Genomic DNA, 23,072 nt, shown 5'->3' on the forward strand with positions numbered 1-23,072 from the left:
AAGAAAAACACAACTGAGACTGCTAATGTTGTTAGCATAGTTGGCTAATTTTCATCTGTAACCTGAACCAGAAACCTAGAAGCGAACAGTGTTTTCTGTAAAGTTTATTTTGAGTACCGTACTTGCCAACAAAAGACTGCTAAATTTGTCAGCATTTATTTACTTTAGCTAATAAAGCTAAAAGCTAACTGTGTTTCCCGTGTAGAGATTGTTTTAAACACATTCCCTGTGAAAATACCCGGCTAATACTGCTAATGTTGTTAGCATAGTTGGCTAATTGTCATTGGTAATGTGAACAAGTACAACAGTTCTGTGTAAGAGACCTAGGTTTTCTGTAAAGTTTATTTTAAATACTTTACCTGCCTACAAATATATAAGTCTGCAAATTTGACAGCTATTGATAGCTAATAACGCTAAAAGTCTAAGAAAGCTAATTTTTATCTGTAAAAATTATATAAAAATGTAGAAAAGTGTTTTATCATTAAGCTAAACGCTGGTAGCGTTTCTTGTAAAGATTGTTTAGAACGCATTCCTTGCTAAAAACAATCCGGTTGAGACTGCTAATGTTGTTAGCATAGTTGGCTAATTGTCTTCCATAATGTGAACAAGTAGAACAGTTCTGTGTAAAAAACAAAAATAAATAAATAAATAAATAAACTAGCTAGCTAGTGGCTAATTTTCATCTGTAAAGTGATCGTAAGGCTAAAAGCTAACCATGTTGAAGCTTCCTTGAACACATTCCCTGCTAAAAAACTACAAATCCAGCTAAGACCGCTAACGTTGTTAGCTTTTCTTGCTGAATGTGAAGAAATCTGAGCGAAGCTAACAGTCACAGGGCTAGTTTGAATGGCTATGTTCGCTAACGTTCGCTAACGTAATGTAAACAAGCGAACAAGAAAGCTAATAAAAGGACGGCTAGCTAACGCTAGGGCTATTTTGAGTGTGTTCCCTGCCATGGCTGCTAATGCTAGCTTCTTTTTTTGTTAATCTTCATCTGTAATGTGTGCAGCTAGCGGCAGCTAGTCGTATCTAGCTGATTTTACCCTGCTACGATTAGCTGCTTAGCTTAGCAAGGCTTTATTAAGCCTAATGACCGGCTTGACCAAAACCCGACAAACACACTGATAAAGCTCTGTCCTCTGTCTCTGTCTCACTTCTCCCAGGCTTGGATGAATGACTGTGTGTGTGTGTGTGTGTGGGCGAGTGTGACGGAGTGTGTGAGTGTTAGTGTGTGAGTGTGTGAGTGTGAGTGTGTGAGTGTGAGTGTGAGTGTGTGAGTGTGTGAGTGTGAGTGTGAGTGTGTGAGTGTGTGAATGTGTGTTTTTTAGCCTCCAGAAAGCTGTCCTGGTTCTCACCGCAGGTGCAATCACTCCCACGGCTACCGGAAATCTCCTGCGTCACTTCCTGTACTTGTGTTTCCTGGCTGCTCTGCGGTTTGTCGTAGCGCTGTGCAGCCTGGGGCGCTCGAGCGTGGAGAACCACCAAGAACCCTCCTCTACATTTTCTCCTCTCTTCTTTTCTCTTCTTTTCTGGTACCAAAGCACTGTGCATCAGATGGAGGCCTGTTTCCACCAGGTAGAGGGAACATCGTCTGTTTACCTGCTGCTGCCAGCGGTGTTTATCCGAACCTGGGCTTATTCTACTGAGATCAGATCAAAATATTTTCACTTTTGCAGTAATGACTTCTAGGAATTTTGACTGTCGCAATTATGACTTCTAGAAATTTTGACTGTCGCATTATTGACTTCTAGAAGTTTTGACTGTCGCATTATTGACTTCTAGGAATTTTGACTGTCGCAATTATAACTTCTAGAAATTCTGACTGTCGCAATTATAACTTCTAGAAATTCTGACTGTCGCATTATTGACTTCTGGAGATTTTGACAGTTGCAATAATAACTTCTAGAAATTCTGACTGTCGCAATTATAACTTCTAGAAATTCTGACTGTCGCAATTATAACTTCTAGGAATTCTGACTGTCGCAATTATAACTTCTAGGAATTTTGACTGTCGCATTATTGACTTCTGGAGATTTTGACTGTCGCATTATTGACTTCTAGGAATTTTGACTGTCGCAATAATGACTTCTAGGAATTTTGACTGTCGCAATTATGACCTTTAATGATTTTGACCATCGAATTAATGACTTCTGGAGATTCTGACTGTCACAAAAATAACTTCTAGGAATTTTGGCTGTCACATTAATGACTTCTGAAGATTTTGACTGTCGCATAATTTATTTCTTGCAATTCTGACTGTCACAATAATGACTTCTAGTAATTTTGACTGTTGCAAAAAAGACTTCTGGAGATTTTCCCTGTCACTATAATGACTTCTAAGGAGTTTGACCTTCGAATGAATGACTTTAAAGGCTTTTTCTATTAAGACTGTAACTCTTACAACAGAGATTTCGACTACGTCACACTAATGACTTTTGGCACAGTCTGCCAGAACTTCAGCTTGAGTCATACTAAACAGTCAACTGAAGATTTGGTCAGGGATGGGGGAAAAAAATACAGGCACTATCTCCTACTTTCTCCTACTTGATGGAAACGACCCTTCACAGCCTTCGACTGATCTGCCGCTGATGGCAACGCACAGTTGTAAATAACGTGGCCTAATGAAGCCAGGCATTCTCACCCAGTTCATAACTAGCCTCCGCTAGTACTGATTCAGTTCTCTAGCTTGGTGCTCCTCGGCTGATAGAACATGTGCTGGTCATTTTTTTACCTGAGTGTGATGATCTGCTATGGGCACCACAGGGAAAAGCTGAAATTAAGACTTTATGTTCTAGATTTTACAGTGTATCAAACCCCTGCCATCATCTGAAACATTATCTGTTGTCTTTTCCTATGTTAGCACAGATTAGCGGTGTTAGCCAAGCCTGTTTGCCTTTGCTTTGACTTTCTGTTTCTGTTCCTTTTATTTTGTTGTTGTTGTTGGTTTTATTTTTTGTTCCATTTATGTGAGCGTACATTAAAGGTATATGGATCTGCAGGCCAGTCTGTTTACCTGTTCTGTAAAGAAACCCTCATTTCTGACACCTAAGCCAAAAATACAGGAGTCATCCAGACGAATCCCAACCTGTAGTGCGAGATGTTCCAACCCAGACCTGCCGAGTCTGGCGGCTTTTCAAAGCTCTTGTTCCAAAACCTGGAGATGTTCGTTGTCGTTGTTGTTGGTGGTGTTTTTTTTTTTTATTGTATTATTATTAATTTTTTTTTTGCTCTTTTTTCATATTTTTTCTTCATTCTTTTTCGATGGAGTCGTCTGAGTCTCATTTAAGAGGAGCTGAAACACTAACCGGCTGCGCCCTCCTGCCTAATTCAGTCGTCCGTCATCGGCTCCAGATCTTCATCCGTCTATGTTTCCCAGCTCATTAATCCCAGTCTCTGTAAGGGAATCATTATAGGGCTACACCCTATTTTTATACCACCATTCTGTACCAGCGGCTTTCTTCCTGTCTTAGAGTTCAGAGTTTTTTGCGGTGCCTTTAAGACTGATATATGTAAATGAGCTCTGTTCTGATTGGCCAGAAATGTTTCTTATAACCGTAGCATGAACCAGGTTAAACGCTAAATGCTAATTCAAATGCGTTGGCCAAACCTGATGGCCTGGGGAGCGTAAGCAAGGACAGTGTGCTGATCCAGGGTACTGGCCCTTTAATAGAGGTCAGGCTAAATCATTAGCCGCTTGAGGCTAAATCGTAGCGCCTGCTTTCTAATGCGTTTAAATAACGTATTTCTGAATGTGAGCATGGCTGATGTCTGCTAATCTTCACAGTTCATGCTTAGTTGCTAGGCTAGGCTAGGCTAGGCTAATGACTGACTAGCTCTTGGAAGGGTTTTGAGTTAAGCACACATTTAAAGTTTTGTGGAATTGCTGGTCGAGGGTTTGAAGAGTATGCTGTATGTATTCGTACATATTTGGGCTTTCAAACTCTCAGAAATACAGATTTCCCTTTGCTTGAAATGGGACTTTGACTCGAATTAGCCTTCAGAGAGCCATTACATGTGCTAAAGCTCTTGTGCTAATGCTAATCTTGGCGACATTTACCTCTATTTTGGGCCAGTTTGACAGCAGATTGTAATATTCTGTAATTGCAGTATATATATATATATATATATATATATATATATATATATATATATATATATATATATATATATATACACTGCAATTGCATGCTACCAGTGCTAGGTAGGTAAATGCTAACAGTCATCCTGTGATATGTGAAGCTCCACCATAGCTTCTGTCGCAAATTGCCACCGAACACGTGCAACACCACTGGAGCTCAACACCCTTAAAGTAGAACGGCCGCTAACATCAGCTAACCCACCCAGACAGAGCCAGCGCTTAGACTGGTGCACCACCCGAAACCCTCAGGCAGATAACTGCAAAATCAACAATGTAGCCACGTAGCATGTGGAAGTCATCTGCTGCTACTTAAAGGTGTCCAAAGCCTTGACGCTAAACCTCAAAATGTTACTCAGACAGACTGTTTCTTCTATTTTGTCTTTCTTGGCTTCTTGTTTTTGCCGTTTTTTTGTTGTTGTTGTTGTTGTTGTTAGTTTTTTTTTCTCCTGTACTTCTTCTCATGTGATCTGAAATGTACCAACTGAATAACTTCATCAAGCGTCATCAAATTCATGTCCCAGCAATGCTAATCCGGCTAAAAGCTGTCGAGAATTGGTTAGCGTAACAGCTAACAAGCCCCTTTAGGCTTTGATTGCTTATCGGCAGCATTAGCATGTTTGGGTGAGCTAAGCTGCCTTCTCCCTAAGAAGGTAAACAGCTGCAGGAGTTTAGCAGGACATCCAGAACGTAGCACTTTACAGATAATCCGCCGTATTCACAGACTAGCGCGTTAGCAGACTGCTTCAGTCTCTGTGTTTGTGAAGACAGGACCAGGTCATTAGCATTAGCATACAGTATGAGGCCCAAAGGCACGTCATGATTAGCACAACCCCAAACTGAGAAGCTAGTTAAGACATGTTAGCATTACACTTCTACTGGCTTTGAGTTCTTGTGGGTAAAATTGGTATCCCTGTCCAAAAAAATAATTAATAATAATAATAATAATAATAATAATAATAATAATAATGCTAAAAACTGCATTAAAATGATTGTATCTCCAGTTACCAGCATTATTAAGGAGACGAGTGTATACGGGAGGGTCTGGACGGTCCACTCAGACGCTGGACAACATTCTCGGTCACTCTTGGATTAATGCTGGCTACGAGGACTGTGGAGACGACCAGCTTGCTACTGGACACTCGTGTCACTGATATGTGCAGAAGGTTAGCGGAAAGTTATGGATAACGATGAAGGCCATTTTGAGCGTGGATCAGAAGCGATTCCTCGTTCCCGAGCCTGCAACTGGAAATGGACGTCCCGGAGATTGGGTTGATGGAATTTGTAAGGAGGAATTACAGTGGAATCGGGCCAATGTTGGAGGTTTGGAATAAACTGAACGTGCAAGCTGACTCAAACTGTCCACTGCCTGTCCGTTGCCTTACGGGCTTATTGGGATGGTAACTGACCCGACCGTAACTAGCCTGATTAGCTAGAAGGCCCTTTAAGATCGGCATGCATTCACCTCATTTTCACGTAGTAATTTGGTTTATTACGTATAAAAAAAGATGTTTTCCCAGTGGGCCTGCAGAGATGTTCTCAGAGATGTAGATACCGACTGACCAACGTAGCTTCCAAGTGCTAATTCAGTGCTAATGTTCTCTGAGGAGAAGCTCTTTCGCCTAACAGGTGACGCCGGGACGCTAATATCCGGCTAACTTCATTACACTACAGGGCGAAACCGGGCTATCCGTCATCGTAGCGTCTCTGAGGATCCTCAGCTCTGCACAAATCCATCCTTCAGCTTCCTGAGGAACCTCTTCAGAACGTCTTATTTTCATTAAAAAAAGCATTAGCATTTCTTTAGCCAACCTAAAAACTTTTACCACAGCACAAACATCAACAGTCACGGCCGGTAAAGGCAGATTAGCCTTCGCCACAGCACGGCTAACTTCTGGGGTGGGAAATACGATGCTTAGCATAGTTAGCTTAGCTTTCATTTAGCAGGGGAAAAAATCTTGAACTGCTAACCCAGCTATAAACTTGAGTTTTCCTCAGTTAGCATGGCTAGACGGAAGCTGTAGGCAAGCTAGGCTAAGCGTTGAATGAGTTTATCTTGATCGAGCTAACTCGTTAGCCTGGATAACCAGACAAAACAGCAGGGATTTGCAGATTGAAAAAGTATCGATGCTCTGGATAGCCAAAGATTTAAGTTCTCGCCACGAAACAGTCCATTTAGTCTCGTAAATTATTATAAATGTTTCTGTACTGAAATTATTCGCTTAATTTCGGGCAAAGAAACGCTACGACTTTTGGTTCTTTGGACGTTTTAGTCTATCAAGTTTTCTGGACCTTTTTGTTTTAATTTGATTTATTGGCTATTATTCAGTGTTGTTGCTTTTTTAAATATTAGTTGCGAAAATATTAAATTTTATATTTAAAAAAAATGCTCTAATTCTTTAGTTTGGAAAACATTTGGTCACGTTTATTAAATATTACTTATCAGTGAGATTATCTATCAGCTGTATCAATGTTTTTAATGTTAACTAGAAATGTAGCATTGTAGCTCGCCCCTGAGCAGACCTGAGGCCTCCGTTGCTATGGTTACACTGTTGTTATGGTTGTGTGACACTTCAGCAAACGTCGGTGACCGGTCGCTACGTGTGAATACACTCATTTTTATTAATATCTATTATTCATATTGCCGCTTGCCGAGTGGTCTCGGGGCCTGAGAACCCGCTGCAGGCCGTAAATCCTCCCTGCTGGGTGATTTAGCACGGGGGGGGGGGGGCTGAGGGGGCAGATGGCGGGTGAGTCCGCGCGGCGTAATCCGAACCGCCTCCCGTTTGTTGACGTGGTCACCATGGTACCGCCGCGAGTGACAGACGTGTACGCGCGCTCAGCTGTTCGGCGGGAATGTGGAGAGCGCACTTCCAGAGAAGCAGTAAAAATCTGGGGGTGAAGGGGGTGGGGGGGTGATGGGGGTGGGGGGGTGATGGTGGGTGGGGGGGGTTGGGGGGTCAATTACTCTGAAATCACGAGGGAAAAAAATATACAACTAGAGAATTAAATATATATTTATGACATGGTATAAAAATGATGTGGGGGCGGGGCTTTTTATGTTTAAAACAAACTAGCATAAAACTAGCATGAAACCACAGATTAATGCTAGTCCGAGCTGTTTTCAAACTTTACATTATCTTGAATTATGCTAACAGCAACAAAAGCTAGCCGAGTGAGTTAGCATTACCCACATTTAGTCATGCTAGCTGCTGGCTTTCCCCAAGCTTTTGTTTTCACACACTGTTAGCATCATTAGCATCTTGTGTTGAGCTACACTTTTAGCACTGAGGGGGAAAATAAAAAAGTGTGGCTTAAAAGCCCAAAGGAAGCTTAGCCGTCGACAAAGTTTAGCACCTTTAGCTTAGCGTATATAAAAAGCTAGCCTCTAGTTTACACTCTTGACATTCGGCTGTGGGTCAGTCTGACAGGCGAACTCTTAGGATGTCGGACGGCGGAGCTGGGAGCGACGTCACACCTGAGTTGACTAAAGCTAAGGACTTCGGAGTTTCCCACAACTGGTGTTAGCATTGCCTCTGTTTTGGGGCTTCAGAGCTGGGTTAGCACAGTCAGCAGTCAAATCCCAGGTCGTGCTGCTTGCCATCGGCAGCCGGAGTCAGAGGGAGCACAAGTGGCCAGAAATGAAATGAAAAATTCCAGAGCGAAGCTTTAAAATGGGAATTATTTCGTCCCAACTGGAGGAATCTAAGCTGCAGTAAATATTAGGGATCGCATCCGACTGGGCAACCTTTTTATTTTTTGTGAAAATCGCCTGGCTTCGGACCCTGTACGACTGAAATCAGACGGAAAACGTCTTTAAAATCATGAACATGGTTCTTTATTCACGTTTACATCGTCAAAAATTAACCCCTGAAGAATATTTACAGCGACCCATACAAAAGATGAAACACATAATTTACAATAAAATGCTGATTTATTTCCTCCTTGCCTCGAAATACGAAACGACTGTAAACATCATCTGCTATTTCACTGGTTCTTCCTTGGCTGCGTTGCCTGAGGTGTGTTCGGAATTGGTTCGACCAAATAAATAACCTAGGAGCCTGATATTACACCTGTCATAACACATTATAAACATAAACATCGCACAACACCAATTACAGCGGCTAAACGGGGAGTCCTGATGGCCGAACATCTATAAATTATTCATTACTGACAGTAAAAGCTTGTATTTTTGCAAAAAAAACAAAAAGAAAATGGACATCATGTGTTGTTTTGACTCTGTAAACGAGCTAACCTGCACCAGGCCAGCAAAAACTAGCTAAAACTAGCACAAACTAGCATAAAACCACAAATTAAAGCTAGTCCGAGCTGTTTTTTTTCCAGGAGGATTATCAAACTTTACATTATCTTGAATGAATTTCAGCCCAAATTATGCTAACAGCAACAAAAGCTAGCCGAATGAGTTAGCATTACCCACATTCAGTCGTGCTAGCTGCTGGCTTTCTCCACGCTTTTGTTTTCACACACTGTTAGCATCATTAGCATCTTGTGTTGAGCTACACTTTTAGCACTGAGGGGGGGGGGGAATTCGCTATGAAGGGAGATGCTACTTCAAAGCCCACCGAAGGCTAGCCGTCTAAAGAGCTTAGCACCCTTAGCTTAGCGTACATTAAAAGCTACTTCTATTTAAAAAGTCAAGTTTACACTCGTGAGGCATTCAGCCAACTCAGCCCGGGACGCTAGTTCGGCTTTAGCGGGTCTACCAGGCGCTGTCGAACACTTTCTTGCACATGTTGGAGTTTTCCTGATGTAGAGGGAACTCTGAGCCGGGAATCAGCACCTCCTTGCTCCTCTGCCAGGCGAAGGGCTTTCCGGAGGCTAGCTTCTCCACCTTAGACACCGACTCCCTACAAAAACAAGAGACACAACCACAGGTCACAAACGCAGCCACGGCTAACAATGAGCCTCATAGCAGGTACTGTGTGTACGGCTTTTTACTGATATACTATTTGGACAAAAGTATTGGGACACCTGCTCACTCGGACACAGTTCTTCCACTGCTCCACAGCTCCTCAATGCTGGGGGGCTTTATACCCCTCTACTAGCCCACGCCTGGCATTATTAGGCAGTATGGAGCCAATAGGGTCATGATGTTGATCTGCTCCAGAGAGATGGTCCTATTCTATTGGCAGTACTTCTTCTCTACAGGGACTAGACAAGCTGTGTGTGCATTTGCACATCTGTGTTAGCAATGGGTGCAGCTTAAACTAGCTGAATGCATTCATTAGAAAGGGTGTCCGCAAACTTTTGGACATATGGTGTAGACGGTGTGCGGCTGAAGCTAGTACCTGAAGGGGAAGGTGGTTTTGTCCATCTGCATGCAGACGAGGAACGGGTAGTTGGAGAACTGAACAGTGGTGATGAAGTCCAGAGCTGCCTCCATATCAAAGCTCACCTCCAGTCCCACACTCAGGAAATCGGCGTCCACCGTCACATTACCCACAACCACCAGAGCACCCCTGGAGAGAGAACAGGTACGCTTAGAGTGACTTCACAATGATCTTGATGCATTATAGAGCGCCTCCTACACTTCCTGTAGTGTATTACAGTCTGTCAGAATGAGCGTGTGGATCATATGATCATTATAGAGCATTATAGAGCGCCCCCTACGCTTCCTGTAGTGTATTACAGTCTGTCAGAATGAGCGTGTGATCATAGGATCATTATAGAGTATTATAGAGCGCCCCCTACGGTTCCTGTAGTGTATTACAGTCTGTCAGAATGAGCGTGTGGATCATATGATCATTATAGAGCGCCCCCTACGCTTCCTGTAGTGTATTACAGTCTGTCAGAATGAGCGTGTGATCATAGGATCATTATAGAGCATTATAGAGCACCCCCTACGCTTCCTGTAGCGTATTACAGTCTGTCAGAATGAGCGTGTGGATCATATGAACATTATAGAGCATTATAGAGCGCCCCCTACGCTTCCTGTAGCGTATTACAGTCTGTCAGAATGAGCGTGTGGATCATATGAACATTATAGAGCATTATAGAGCGCCCCCTACGCTTCCTGTAGTGTATTACAGTCTGTCAGAATGAGCGTGTGATCATAGGATCATTATAGAGCATTATAGAGCGCCCCCTACGCTTCCTGTAGTGTATTACAGTCTGTCAGAATGAGCGTGTGGATCATATGAACATTATAGAGCATTATAGAGCGCCCCCTACACTTCCTGTAGTGTATTACAGTCTGTCAGAATGAGCGTGTGGATCATATGATCATTATAGAGCATTATAGAGCGCCCCCTATGCTTCCTGTAGTGTATTACAGTCTGTCAGAATGAGCGTGTGATCATAGGATCATTATAGAGTATTATAGAGCGCCCCCTACGGTTCCTGTAGTGTATTACAGTCTGTCAGAATGAGCGTGTGGATCATATGATCATTATAGAGCGCCCCCTACGCTTCCTGTAGTGTATTACAGTCTGTCAGAATGAGCGTGTGATCATAGGATCATTATAGAGCATTATAGAGCACCCCCTACGCTTCCTGTAGCGTATTACAGTCTGTCAGAATGAGCGTGTGGATCATATGAACATTATAGAGCATTATAGAGCGCCCCCTACGCTTCCTGTAGCGTATTACAGTCTGTCAGAATGAGCGTGTGGATCATATGAACATTATAGAGCATTATAGAGCGCCCCCTACGCTTCCTGTAGTGTATTACAGTCTGTCAGAATGAGCGTGTGATCATAGGATCATTATAGAGCATTATAGAGCGCCCCCTACGCTTCCTGTAGTGTATTACAGTCTGTCAGAATGAGCGTGTGGATCATATGAACATTATAGAGCATTATAGAGCGCCCCCTACACTTCCTGTAGTGTATTACAGTCTGTCAGAATGAGCGTGTGGATCATATGAACATTATAGAGCATTATAGAGCGCCCCCTACACTTCCTGTAGTGTATTACAGTCTGTCAGAATGAGCGTGTGGATCATATGAACATTATAGAGCATTATAGAGCGCCCCCTACGCTTCCTGTAGTGTATTACAGTCTGTAAGAATGAGCGTGTGGATCATATGAACATTATAGAGCATTATAGAGCACCCCCTACGCTTCCTGTAGTGTATTACAGTCTGTCAGAATGACTAAGATGGATGGTATGAACATTAAAGAGCATTAGCCTTTCCCGTAATGAGAATAATAAATGACTAATTAGCTTTGTTGATTAAACACCGCAGACACACTAAGCTCCTTGAGGACAGATCGAGATGGCGGGCTCAGCTCAGCTGACGCAGCCGTCTGGCTAATCTCTCGCCTGTCCATCTTTATTGCCCCACTCGAAATGGCTACCAGTGATCAACGGGTTTGATGGTGGCATGCGGAGCCTGTGGACCTTAGAGAGCTGCGGTTTATTCGCATCTATACATAGCCCGCCTTTCCGTCTGTCTGCCTGTCTGGGTGCGAGCGCCTGTATGTGTGTGTGCGTTTATACGCCTTAGCAAACGAGGTAGCGCTCAATTCCCCGAATCATACACCTGCCCCTGCCTATCCGGAGCGCTGGCTGGCAGCAGCAGGGAGAAAGATGCCAGATGCCATCCGCATAACAAAGAACAGACCCCTCACCTCCTTATTTACTGTAAATCCAACCCCCAGCCTTAAGCTGCATCCCACAGTGCTAAGCGCGCTAGCTTCCAAAAGGTTGACTCGCCAGATGTTCTCTGCCAAAAATCAGAGGCTCTCTCCTCGGCCTCGGCCACCCAAGGACGTCCTATATTTGTCCTGAAGGATCTGAGGCAGCTACCTCACCTGTCTGCCAATGCATTTGTTTCCTGGCGGACGCTTAGCAGGCTTAGCTGGCATTCCCAGGCTAGCCGCCAGAAGCTAACGGAGTAGCGCCTAATACAGGGGCTACCAACGAGAAGATCAGAGGGGCACACCGAGCCCCCCGAGAGGATTAATGGCGAAATGACGATAAGCTCCTTAGAACCACACCAACAGCTGCCATGGAGAGGCCCATGGCCTCCTCCTCCAGCCAGGAGGTGGAGCCAAAAACCGAGGGGTTCCTTCTGTACCTGTTGTTGACGCTGGTCTTGGATTCTCTGTACCAAAGGCTGAACTCCATTCCACCCGAGATGTCAATGCCCAAACCGCCTTGGAACTCTACAGCGGCCCTCAGACCAGACTGCAGAGGGATCACCTGGAGGACAAGAAGAAAAAGACCAGAAGTCCAAACGTGTCTCGAGACTAGGCTGCAGCAGCTGCACTACAGGTTCATGAGCTCACGGGTCTCACCTGTGAATGGTCCGTCAGCAGGATGAGCCCCTTCACCACGCTGATGGGGTCTCCGGACATAGAGAACATTTTGGACATCAGGTCGCTGTAGCCTTTGAAGAAGGTCACGGGACGGAGCTGCACGTCCAGAAGGAGCGCCGACATTCCAGCGAAAGACTCCAGGTCCTGCTCGCCTTCGTCGGGCGTGGCGGCGATTAGAGACTCCAAGCCCTGCGCCTCGATAGCCACCTGTGGGTGTACAGGTGAGGTGAGGTTTGAAGGTAAGAGCAGGTGTACAGGTGAGATGAGGTTTACAGGTAAGAGCAGGTGTACAGGTGAGATTAGGTTTACAGGTAAGAGCAGGTGTACAGGTGAGGTGAGGTTTGAAGGTAAGAGCAGGTGTACAGGTGAGATGAGGTTTACAGGTAAGAGCAGGTGTACAGGTGAGGTGAGGTCTGCAGGTAAGAGCAGGTGTACAGGTGAGATTAGGTTTACAGGTAAGAGCAGGTGTACAGGTGAGGTGAGGTCTGCAGGTAAGAGCAGGTGTACAGGTGAGGTGAGGTCTGCAGGTAAGAGCAGGTGTACAGGTGAGATTAGGTTTACAGGTAAGAGCAGGTGTACAGGTGAGATTAGGTTTACAGGTAAGAGCAGGTGTACAGGTGAGATTAGGTTTACAGGTAAGAGCAGGTGTACAGGTGAGGTGAGGTCTGCAGGTAAGAGCAGGTGTACAGGTGAGATTAGGTTTACAGGTAAGAGCAGGTGTACAGGTGAGATTAGGTTTACAGGTAAGAGCAGGTGTACAGGTGAGGTGAGGTTTGAAGGTAAGAGCAGGTGTACAGGTGAGATTAGGTTTACAGGTAAGAGCAGGTGTACAGGTGAGATTAGGTTTACAGGTAAGAGCAGGTGTACAGGTGAGGTGAGGTTTGAAGGTAAGAGCAGGTGTACAGGTGAGATGAGGTTTACAGGTAAGAGCAGGTGTACAGGTGAGATTAGGTTTACAGGTAAGAGCAGGTGTACAGGTGAGGTGAGGTTTGAAGGTAAGAGCAGGTGTACAGGTGAGATTAGGTTTACAGGTAAGAGCAGGTGTACAGGTGGGGTGAGGTCTGCAGGTAAGAGCAGGTGTACAGGTGAGATTAGGTTTACAGGTAAGAGCAGGTGTACAGGTGAGGTGAGGTTTGAAGGTAAGAGCAGGTGTACAGGTGAGATTAGGTTTATAGGTAAGAGCAGGTGTACAGGTGAGGTGAGGTCTGCAGGTAAGAGCAGGTGTATAGGCGGGGCCGAGCGTGACAAGCGGGCTGTGGGTGCAGTACCTGCAGTCCGTGCAGGAGGGCGCCTTGGCTCTGGCCGTAAATGTTCATGATGCTTCTCCTCATGATGCCGGAGCCGGAGTACAGGATGTCCAGGCTGTAGGTGCAAGTGACGTCGGCTCCCTCTGCAGGAAAGAGGTGCGTTAACAGCAGCAAAACTGGGCTGGTTTTCCAAAGACATTTAACGAGAATCTCCAGTGGTGAATTTAGTCCGAGGCTAGGCTGTTCACTATTGACCATTAGACAGAGTTAGCTCAGAGACGGGTCGCTCGGGTCACTTACGGGTCATGAAGCCAGAGTAGGCCGAGGAGGATCCCAGCTTTGAGAAGCGATCGTAGTTGTGGGTGATCATGTCCTCCATGGCTTGTTGGACCAGTTTACTGTAAAATGAAGAGAGGAAAAAAAAGGGTCAGGCCTGGTGTTTCAAATACAGTATATTGACAAAAGTATTGGGACACCTGCTAATTCATTGTTTCGTCTGAAATCTTGATGGCTAACAAACAAACAAACAAACGCTATGTGGAATGATCTCGAAACGGCTGGCATGGTAAGCCTCACCTGGCGGGCATATCGAAGCGCAGGATGTCCTGCACCTTGGACAGCATGTACTTGTTCATCTCGTGGGGCAGGTGACCAATGGACAGCAGCAGGTTCTGCACCTCCATGTAGGACGGGTTGCTGCTCAGGATGGCGTCAGCTGCGGCCGCGCGCACGTTCTTCTCGTACACGCGCCGGTTCTGATGATACACACGGTTCAGCGCCTGCTTCACCTGAACGGAGAACGGAGAACATGTGGTAGAACATGAACTGGTCGAGAGTGTGGAGGCTACATACACCATGCTGGTTGACTAGCATGACCAGTAAGACCAAACTGGTTGACCAGCATGACCAGCATCCAATCCATGCTAATTGGTGTACATAAGCTTCCATTACTTGTTAGCTACATTAGCCTCCAGTAGCTCCAGTGCTGAACCATGTGTGGACTGGGTGGAGGGGGCGTGTTCACTAACCTCACGCGTGATGAGTGGAGGGTCGTATCTCTGCAGCGCGGTGATGGCGATGGTGCTGAACGCTCCAGTCTCGGACTCTGCGAATCGGGCCAGCAGTGGGATGGCCTCGGGCAGGAGCGAGTTTTTGAGGGCCAGCAGGTACATCTGCACCTCCGCCTCGTCCTTTGTGCTGTCCAGTGCGCCCAGGAGCTGCTGCTTCACCGTGGCAACCGCCTGGACCGCACACAACGTGGGAACACTGGTTCAGTCTTGTTCAGTTCAAAATGAACTGACTCATGAATCGTTTCAGCATTGGGAATAGGACTCACTGATTTGGCTCACTTCAATTTGATTCATTTTACAGTTGATTAGGTTGTATTTGGTTCAGCTTACAAAGTTCTGATTCATTTCAGTCTGATTCAACTGATTCAGTTATTGTTACGTTTGCGTTGCTCAGTTCAGGTAGTTCTGATTCACTTGATTCTGACTCACTTTAGTGAGCACCATGTTAGTTCTATTCATTTCACTGTGATTCATCTTACATATGATTTGGTTCTGTTTGAGTCGGTTTATAGAGTTATGATTCACTGCATTCTGACACACTCTGGTGTGTAACTGAATCATCTTATCTACCTAAATTCCATTCGTTTTACATTTGATTCCGTTTAAGCGGTTCTGATTCACTTCACTCATTTTTGTTCACTTGTTTGATTCATCTCATGTCTGGCTCAGATTCATCTTGCTAGCATTGATTCGTTGGATTAATTTCAGTAGGATTCACTTCAGCTTGATGAATCCTTGCTTTGTTCAGAGAGTCAGTTCAGCTGAATCAGTTCTTTATGAATCAAGTTATATGAATCGGAATGCTGAATCGGATGTGAATCACTGAATCAGTGTGTGTCAAACTTACTGGTAGGTCGCATCCTCCTTTCTGACAGAGCTTTTGGACCAAAGCTCCCATGATGATCACAACTGACTCCTTAATGTCCGTACTGCCGATCTTTCCCTTAGAGATATCCTACAAGGAACACACACACACACACACACACACACACACAGCATTAATGTGGATCTTAATCAAGGTTAAGAACATCTGAACCATGCTTGGATTCGTTTAAAGAACCATGTTCGACAAAGGCATTTCTAATGAACGTTCACATCAGTTCATATAAAGGTTCTACCCCAGTTTAAGGGTTCTACCTGTTCCTCTACTATCTATTCAACTCCAACCCAAATCCAGCCAAACCAGCCTATCAGGAACTTCCCAAGTTCTCCAGGAGCAGGGCTGAAGACCACAGTGCTCTTAGATCAGATGTTCTTTTGAGGTCTAGAACAGCTGTTGGTTCTGTAGAAGAACGTCAAGGCCTGCGGAGAACACTGGGCTGACCTAAGGTCAGTGCGTGGGTGTGTTTTCTCACCAGCAGAGCCTGGAGCATGCTCTCCGTGGGGTGTGAAGCGAAGCCACAGGCGTAGAGGAATCGCTCCTGAAGCATCATGCCGTCCGCTTTACTGAAGTCCAGAAACTCCAGCATGGCCGAGAGAGACGAGGCCGTCTGGGCGGAGGTCACCGCGTCCACCAGCTGAGGACTACAACCACAGTGTCTCATTAGGGTGAATATATATTAATAACGCTCTAAAGGTAGGTATTGTGATATACACTGAGGAGGCGGAGCTACAGTCTCTCATTAGGGTGAATATTAATAACGCTCTAAATGTAGGTATTGTGATATACACTGAGGGGGCGGAGCTACAGTCTCTCATTAGGGTGAATATTAATAACGCTCTAAATGTAGGTATTGTGATATACACTGAGGGGGCGGAGCTACAGTCTCTCATTAGGGTGAATATTAATAACGCTCTAAATGTAGGTATTGGGATATACACTGAGGAGGCGGAGCTACAGTCTCTCATTAGGGTGAATATTAATAACGCTCTAAATGTAGGTATTGTGATATACACTGAGGAGGCGGAGCTACAGTCTCTCATTAGGGTGAATATTAATAACGCTCTAAATGTAGGTATTGGGATATACACTGAGGAGGCGGAGCTACAGTCTCTCATTAGGGTGAATATTAATAACGCTCTAAATGTAGGTATTGGGATATACACTGAGGAGGCGGAGCTACAGTCTCTCATTAGGGTGAATATTAATAACTCTAAATGTAGGTATTGTGATATACACTGAGGAGGAGGAGCTACAGTCTCTCATTAGGGTGAATATTAATAACGCTCTAACTGTAGGTATTGTGATATACACTGAGGAGGAGGAGCTACAGTCTCTCATTAGGGTGAATATTAATAACACTCTAAATGTAGGTATTGGGATATACACTGAGGAGGCGGAGCTACAGTCTCTCATTAGGGTGAATATTAATAACGCTCTAAATGTAGGTATTGTGATATACACTGAGGAGGAGGAGCTACAGTCTCTCATTAGGGTGAATATTAATAACGCTCTAAATGTAGGTATTGTGATATACACTGAGGAGGAGGAGCTACAGTCTCTCATTAGGGTGAATATTAATAACGCTCTAAATGTAGGTATTGTGATATACACTGAGGAGGCGGAGCTACAGTCTCTCATTAGGGTGAATATTAATAACGCTCTAAATGTAGGTATTGTGATATACACTGAGGAGGCGGAGCTACAGTCTCTCATTAGGGTGAATATTAATAACGCTCTAAATGTAGGTATTGTGATATACACTGAGGAGGCGGAGCTACAGTCTCTCATTAGGGTGAATATTAATAACGCTCTAAATGTAGGTATTGGGATATACACTGAGGTGCTTACAGTGCTGTTTTGCTGCAGTTGCGGAGCACCGTCAGGATTTCGGTCTTGCTGGCTGTGCGGAGTTGCTGGATCAAGGTCAGGAAGGTGCGTGGAGCAGATGCTTTGGACATAGAGTTCGGCTCCAACTCACCACGGACAACTTTCCAGGTGTCCATCAGCTGTAGACACACCCACAGTTAAGGGAATTATATTAAAGGGAATAAAAAATAGCAAGGCTAGCATGGCTAATAGCAAGGCTAACATAGCTAATGCATGCTGGGACTTACTGAAGGGCATCCTTTACACTGGCTCTTTCCCTTCTCCGTGATGACCCCCACTGAGGAGAGCTTTGGGTCCAGACTCTTGACCACGCTGGCGGCGTCTTTTCCAGCAGCTTCCACCGGCCCTGAAGCCACGTCCAGCAGAGACAGCGACTGCCTGAGAGAGAGACCAGACCATGGTTATGCTACACCCATTTCCATGGTTACGCTACACCAATCTCAGTGGTTACACTGCACTGATTTCCATGGTTATGCTACATCCATTTCCATGGTTACGCTACACCAATCTCAGTGGTTACACTGCACTGATTTCCATGGTTACTCTACACCATTGTCCATGGTTACGCTACATCATTGTCCATGCTTACGCTACACTGATTTCCATGGTTACGCTACACTATTGTCCATGGTTACACTACTCCTATTGCCATGTTGATACTACACTCATTTTCATTTTCAATACTGCAGTAATTACCATGGTAATGCATTCTCCGTGGTTACAGTACACTCATTTCTATGGTGATGTTGCACCTATTTCCATGATAATGCTACAATCAGTCACATGTTTATGTTTCACCAATCATAGTGGTTGCAGTACACCCAACTCCATGGTAACGCTACACTCATTTTCACTACACTAATTTCCTTGGTTACACAGTAATCATTTTTTCAGTAATGCTACCCGTCATGCGTACTACAGCCGTTCCCACGGTAATCATAACTGTTATAATAATGTTACCTGGACAGGATTTTAGCAGCGGCTGTCTGGCGAGAATTGAGGGACACGATGTGCGTTTCCTCGGCAACAGCAGACTTGATGAAGCCGTCTTGCAGGGTAATGACTGTTACCAAGGTAGACTTTCCACTCACACCCAAAACCTGGGACACAAACGATGATAGTGATAAGTATTAGTTGTAGTATTTAGTTGTTTGTTTGTTTGTTTGTTTGTTTGTTTAGCACACCTTACTGATAATATCATGTGACGCTGACCTGGTTGTGGGTTGTGAATCCGGTTTCTTGGGTTTTGCAGCTGTCCACATGCTTAGTGCGAATCACCTGGTCTTTAGTGACCTTATACTCAACCAGACATTTCCCTGAAGCATCAGCCTACACACACACACACACACACACACAGCATACAACAATTAGTTACAATATAATATATTTAAACATAAACATCTGAATTATCTCTGTAATAGAAATGAACCCTTAACTGCTAGGAACCACTATAAATTATTCAGTATCCACTATGAATGATTCAGTATCTACTATAAATTATTCAGTATCCACTATGAATTATTCAGTATCCACTACAAATTACTCAGTATCCACTATGAATTATTCAGTATCCACTATGAATGAATTATCCACTATAAATTATTCTGTATCCACTATGAATTATTCAGTATCCACTATAAATTACTCAGTATCCACTATGAATTATTCAGTATCCACTATGAATGAATTATCCACTATAAATTACTCAGTATCCACTATGAATTATTCAGTATCCACTATGAATGAATTATCCACTATAAATTACTCAGTATCCACTATGAATTATTCAGTATCCACTATGAATGAATTATCCACTATAAATTACTCAGTATCCACTATAAATTATTCAGTATCCACTATGAATTATTCAGTATCCACTATGAATGAATTATCCACTATAAATTACTCAGTATCCACTATGAATTATTCAGTATCCACTATGAATGAATTATCCACTATAAATTACTCAGTATCCACTATGAATTATTCAGTATCCACTATGAATGAATTATCCACTATAAATTACTCAGTATCCACTATAAATTATTCAGTATCCACTATGAATTATTCAGTATCCACTATGAATGAATTATCCACTATAAATTATTCTGTATCCACTATGAATTATTCAGTATCCACTATGAATTATTCTGTATCCACTATGAATGAATTATCCACTATAAATGATTAAGTATCCACTTTCAAGTATTTGAAATCCACTCTGAATTATTCAATAACTAATATGAATGATTCAGTATCTGACCATCAGACAAAGCATCTCTCACCTCCATCATCTTCCCAGACTTCAGCTGCATCATTAGCATGCTGGCCACGCCTCTCTTCAGGTTCTTGATGGTCGTAGGCTCCCCCATGTGGGTGTAGAGGCTCCTCACCTGGGACGAAGTAACAACAGTCACCATGACGACCATATATCACGAATATAGTGAGGTTTTTTTATGGACGGAGGCTATTGGAAGACCATGTTGTTTGTGGGCAGTTGTTGTGCTTTGTTTGTTTGTTTGTTTGTTTGTTTACCTTGCCCATTCTCCAGAGCAGCAGAAAGGGTCTCTGCAGAGCCTCGAGCTTCACTTTACCAAGAATGCTCTCTGTGGTGGAGCCGTGGAAGATGTTGTTCTTGCGGGAGCGCTGTACGGCATTCTCGAGCTGAACATTGGAGATCTGAGAGCGAGCGAGAGCGAGCGAGAGAGAGAGAGCATTCTCATGAGTACTCATAGCTTCTTCAGAGTTTATGCTAATTTGAACCCGAAGCTTCTTCTACTTGTCCTCACCTGCACTCGGAGCAGTTGGTCATCCTGGTTCTCGGGGTTCCTCCAGGCCAGGCTGATGCCCACATCACTGGAGAGCTTGAACCCAGCGCTTCCTTTGGCCGTTCCTTTGGGCCGATTCAGCCCGAGCTCCACCCCGTAACGGAATCTGTAGAGCCGTCCATCGTCCAGCCGTGGCCCTGCATTCGCACCTGAAACAACACAGCACACACACACACACACACACACACACACACCATGCTGAGATACACACTATACACTCGCTGCGGCTGGTTCCGGGTCAGTAGGGGATGTTTACTCAGGAGGGTTCGGGTTGGGGGGCTTGGAGAAGAAGGCAGGACAGTTAGACCATCTACAGATTTTAGTCTTCAGGGTCTTTAATACACCTAAAATCACTAAGGTGATAGTTTAGCCAAAAGCCTCAATTTTAGTTTAAACTGGTGCTAAAAAGCTAATGTAGCTAATGGATTAGCATTGTGCTACAAGCTGAAGCTTAAGTGGTTTCTAGCTGTTATCTAAAAAACATGGACAGAATTTAGCGTTCAGCCAGGCTTTACTTGTTAGCTCGTGTTTGTAGCTAGCCATGCTAATGGACTTTAGTCCACTGTAGCCGAGGGTCAGATGAGCACATCAGCGAGTCTATTAGCGAGGTTACCGAACATCTCCACGTGCTTTGAGGAGAGTGTGTGATGACTTAAGGCGATGCTAACTAGAATACCTGTTAGCCTTATAGCTCTGGTGCTAAAACTAACAAAGCAAACTTGAGCTTCGGTTTTGAAAAAGGAAAATTAGCGTGGGCTAAACAATGCTACATTTGTTTATCCCGTTTGAAAGTTGAAGTAACGCAGAAAGACAACTTTTGAAGTGAAGACCAACGTAGGCCTAAGTGGTCAATTTAGGCCAAACCTCAGATGGGTTTAGCACCGCTAGTTTGTAGCTCTTAGCGCTGTCTGTGGAGGAACTTTCACTCCTGAACTGAAAGTCTGAGTTTCTCGCTCAGCTTCTGTGTAATTAACTGGTTTTAGTGTTCCACTGGTCTAATCGGTGTCGTAATGTACCCATATCTACATTGGCGATGGGTGGGTCCTAGATAACGGAGCCGCGATGCAGCATTAGCGCACACACACACAGATTGCCATCAGTGTGGATATGATGTACTAGCGTGCCTGGAAAATCTTTATCTCCATTAGCAACCGATTATTTAAAGGGCACGTTTTGAAGAACCAATATCGTAAAAAAAAAAAAAGATCTTTATTATCCTTATGATTTGATGAGGCGTTTTTTTTTTGAAGGTTTAGGCCATAACTAAACTACGAAACTGTCAAATGTATTGTTTTTGTTACAAATACGAACATATTTACAGGTAAATGTAGAATTGAGTTTTTTAACGTTTTTTTTATATATATGTTTTTTATATATACGTTAGCGAAAGCTAATTTTCCTCATATATAAGGGCTAGGCGGTATAGTAATATCACAACATTTAAAGACATTTTTTACGATATATAATATTTCATCAGATACTTTAAAACTGTCCGAAAACTCTCCGATATCTAGTACCGTAATATTTACTTTGTTTGCTAAGTTTGTTGCACGAGTACCGATTATTTCCACGATATGCTCAAAAAAAACAGCACATCGTGTACCATCATAACAAAGGTTTATCACGAAACGATACAATATCATGTCATAAATGTCAGATTGCCCACCCCTAATAAATCTAAAACCTTGTATCTCCAAAATGGCAATTTCTCAGAAGGACTTTGAATGGACGTCAGTGTAAAAACATTGTATTCCAGGTCATTCTGGAGCTTTTCGAATTCCGGCGCAATGTAAACAACAATGGACAGATTATTGTGAAATATATCGAACAGTGTAAAAGACAAACATGGAGACGGCGATATATATAGATCGGTATTTATAGCTAAAGCGATGTTTTCAAAGCTGCAATCTCAGCACGGTCCAACCTTATCAATACTGACGTGTCACTCCCAGATTTCCCACTCCCACTTTTTTGGCCATTTTGTCCAAATCCATCAGTATATACCACTCTTCTTTTCTAGGTATATAATTAGGCTATAGACCCATTCAGGCCTGAACCAGAGGTAAACTGGGAATCCGCTGTATTTCAATGTTCAATCCTGAACTGTCTCGAACGGGAAAGACTGAATGAATGAGAATGAATGAAATCAGTGCCCCGGTCAGTTTCGCACGCCGCTAGCATGGCGGACTAGCGGTCACTGCTGGGAGCTTTCCCACCAAAACTCACCCCAGAATCACCCCAGCCCACCCTCGGCTACTGCTAATCAGCTTAGCGCCTGCTATAGAGCCACACTTTAACTGATACAGACAAAGAAACGGTAACTCACCTTCAGAGGAGGCGCTTAGGAAGGCAGTCAGGCAGAGCAGAGGGGCAACTAGCCGCTGCATGGTGGGCCTGCGGAGTGACCAGTGGAGTGAAGAGTGAGGGGTGAGCCGGGAAAGGAGAAAAAACAGAGAGAGAGAGAGAGAGAGAGAGAGAGAGAGAGAGAGGGCCAGGCGTTTGTGGGCTCCAGACAAGCCTGAATGATGTTTATCTTGGACGGAGGGCAGAATCCAAACTCCACGCTCCGGTTCTAAGTACGTGCTAAGCTAATAATTAACCGACAGCGCTCAGCGAGCTTTCAGACACACTGATCTTCACCCTGGCCGTGAGGGGTCATAAGGCCCATCTATATAGTGCCCACATTATGGCCCATCAATCAGTGCTTGATCAAATTGTGTCCCCCCACACCTCCCAGGC

The 23,072-nt window shown here is 44.1% G+C and overlaps 2 protein-coding genes across 3 annotated transcripts in view; one reads left to right on the forward strand and one right to left on the reverse strand.

Moving 5' to 3' along the window:
* LOC140546922 (uncharacterized protein C4orf54 homolog) overlaps positions 1 to 5,480 on the forward strand; it is a 12,803-nt gene extending 7,323 nt beyond the window's left edge. The window contains exon 2 of one of the 2 annotated variants that reach the window (XM_072670388.1): positions 5,140 to 5,480. The gene's annotated coding sequence lies outside the window, so the exon portion shown is untranslated. Of the gene's footprint in view, positions 1 to 1,163; positions 2,972 to 5,139 lie in introns of those variants that run through there. The other variant, XM_072670387.1, reaches the window with a different exon arrangement.
* Positions 5,481 to 8,012: 2,532 nt separating this feature from the next.
* On the reverse strand, positions 8,013 to 22,720 carry mttp (microsomal triglyceride transfer protein). The gene is made up of 18 exons (XM_072669876.1): positions 22,660 to 22,720; positions 20,295 to 20,482; positions 20,041 to 20,184; positions 19,791 to 19,898; positions 18,718 to 18,834; positions 18,466 to 18,605; positions 17,733 to 17,883; positions 17,467 to 17,624; positions 16,091 to 16,259; positions 15,583 to 15,690; positions 14,694 to 14,906; positions 14,242 to 14,453; positions 13,966 to 14,063; positions 13,687 to 13,808; positions 12,398 to 12,625; positions 12,178 to 12,302; positions 9,445 to 9,615; positions 8,013 to 9,003 (listed from the first exon to the last, which is right to left on the reverse strand). Exons 1-18 carry the CDS (start codon positions 22,718 to 22,720, stop codon positions 8,856 to 8,858), a joined length of 2,661 nt encoding a protein of 886 aa, XP_072525977.1. The 3' UTR covers positions 8,013 to 8,855.
* Between the last annotated feature and the right edge of the window lie 352 nt (positions 22,721 to 23,072).

Source organism: Salminus brasiliensis, chromosome 24 (assembly GCF_030463535.1).
Source record: "Salminus brasiliensis chromosome 24, fSalBra1.hap2, whole genome shotgun sequence".
In the NCBI taxonomy this organism is placed as follows: Eukaryota; Metazoa; Chordata; class Actinopteri; order Characiformes; family Bryconidae; genus Salminus; species Salminus brasiliensis.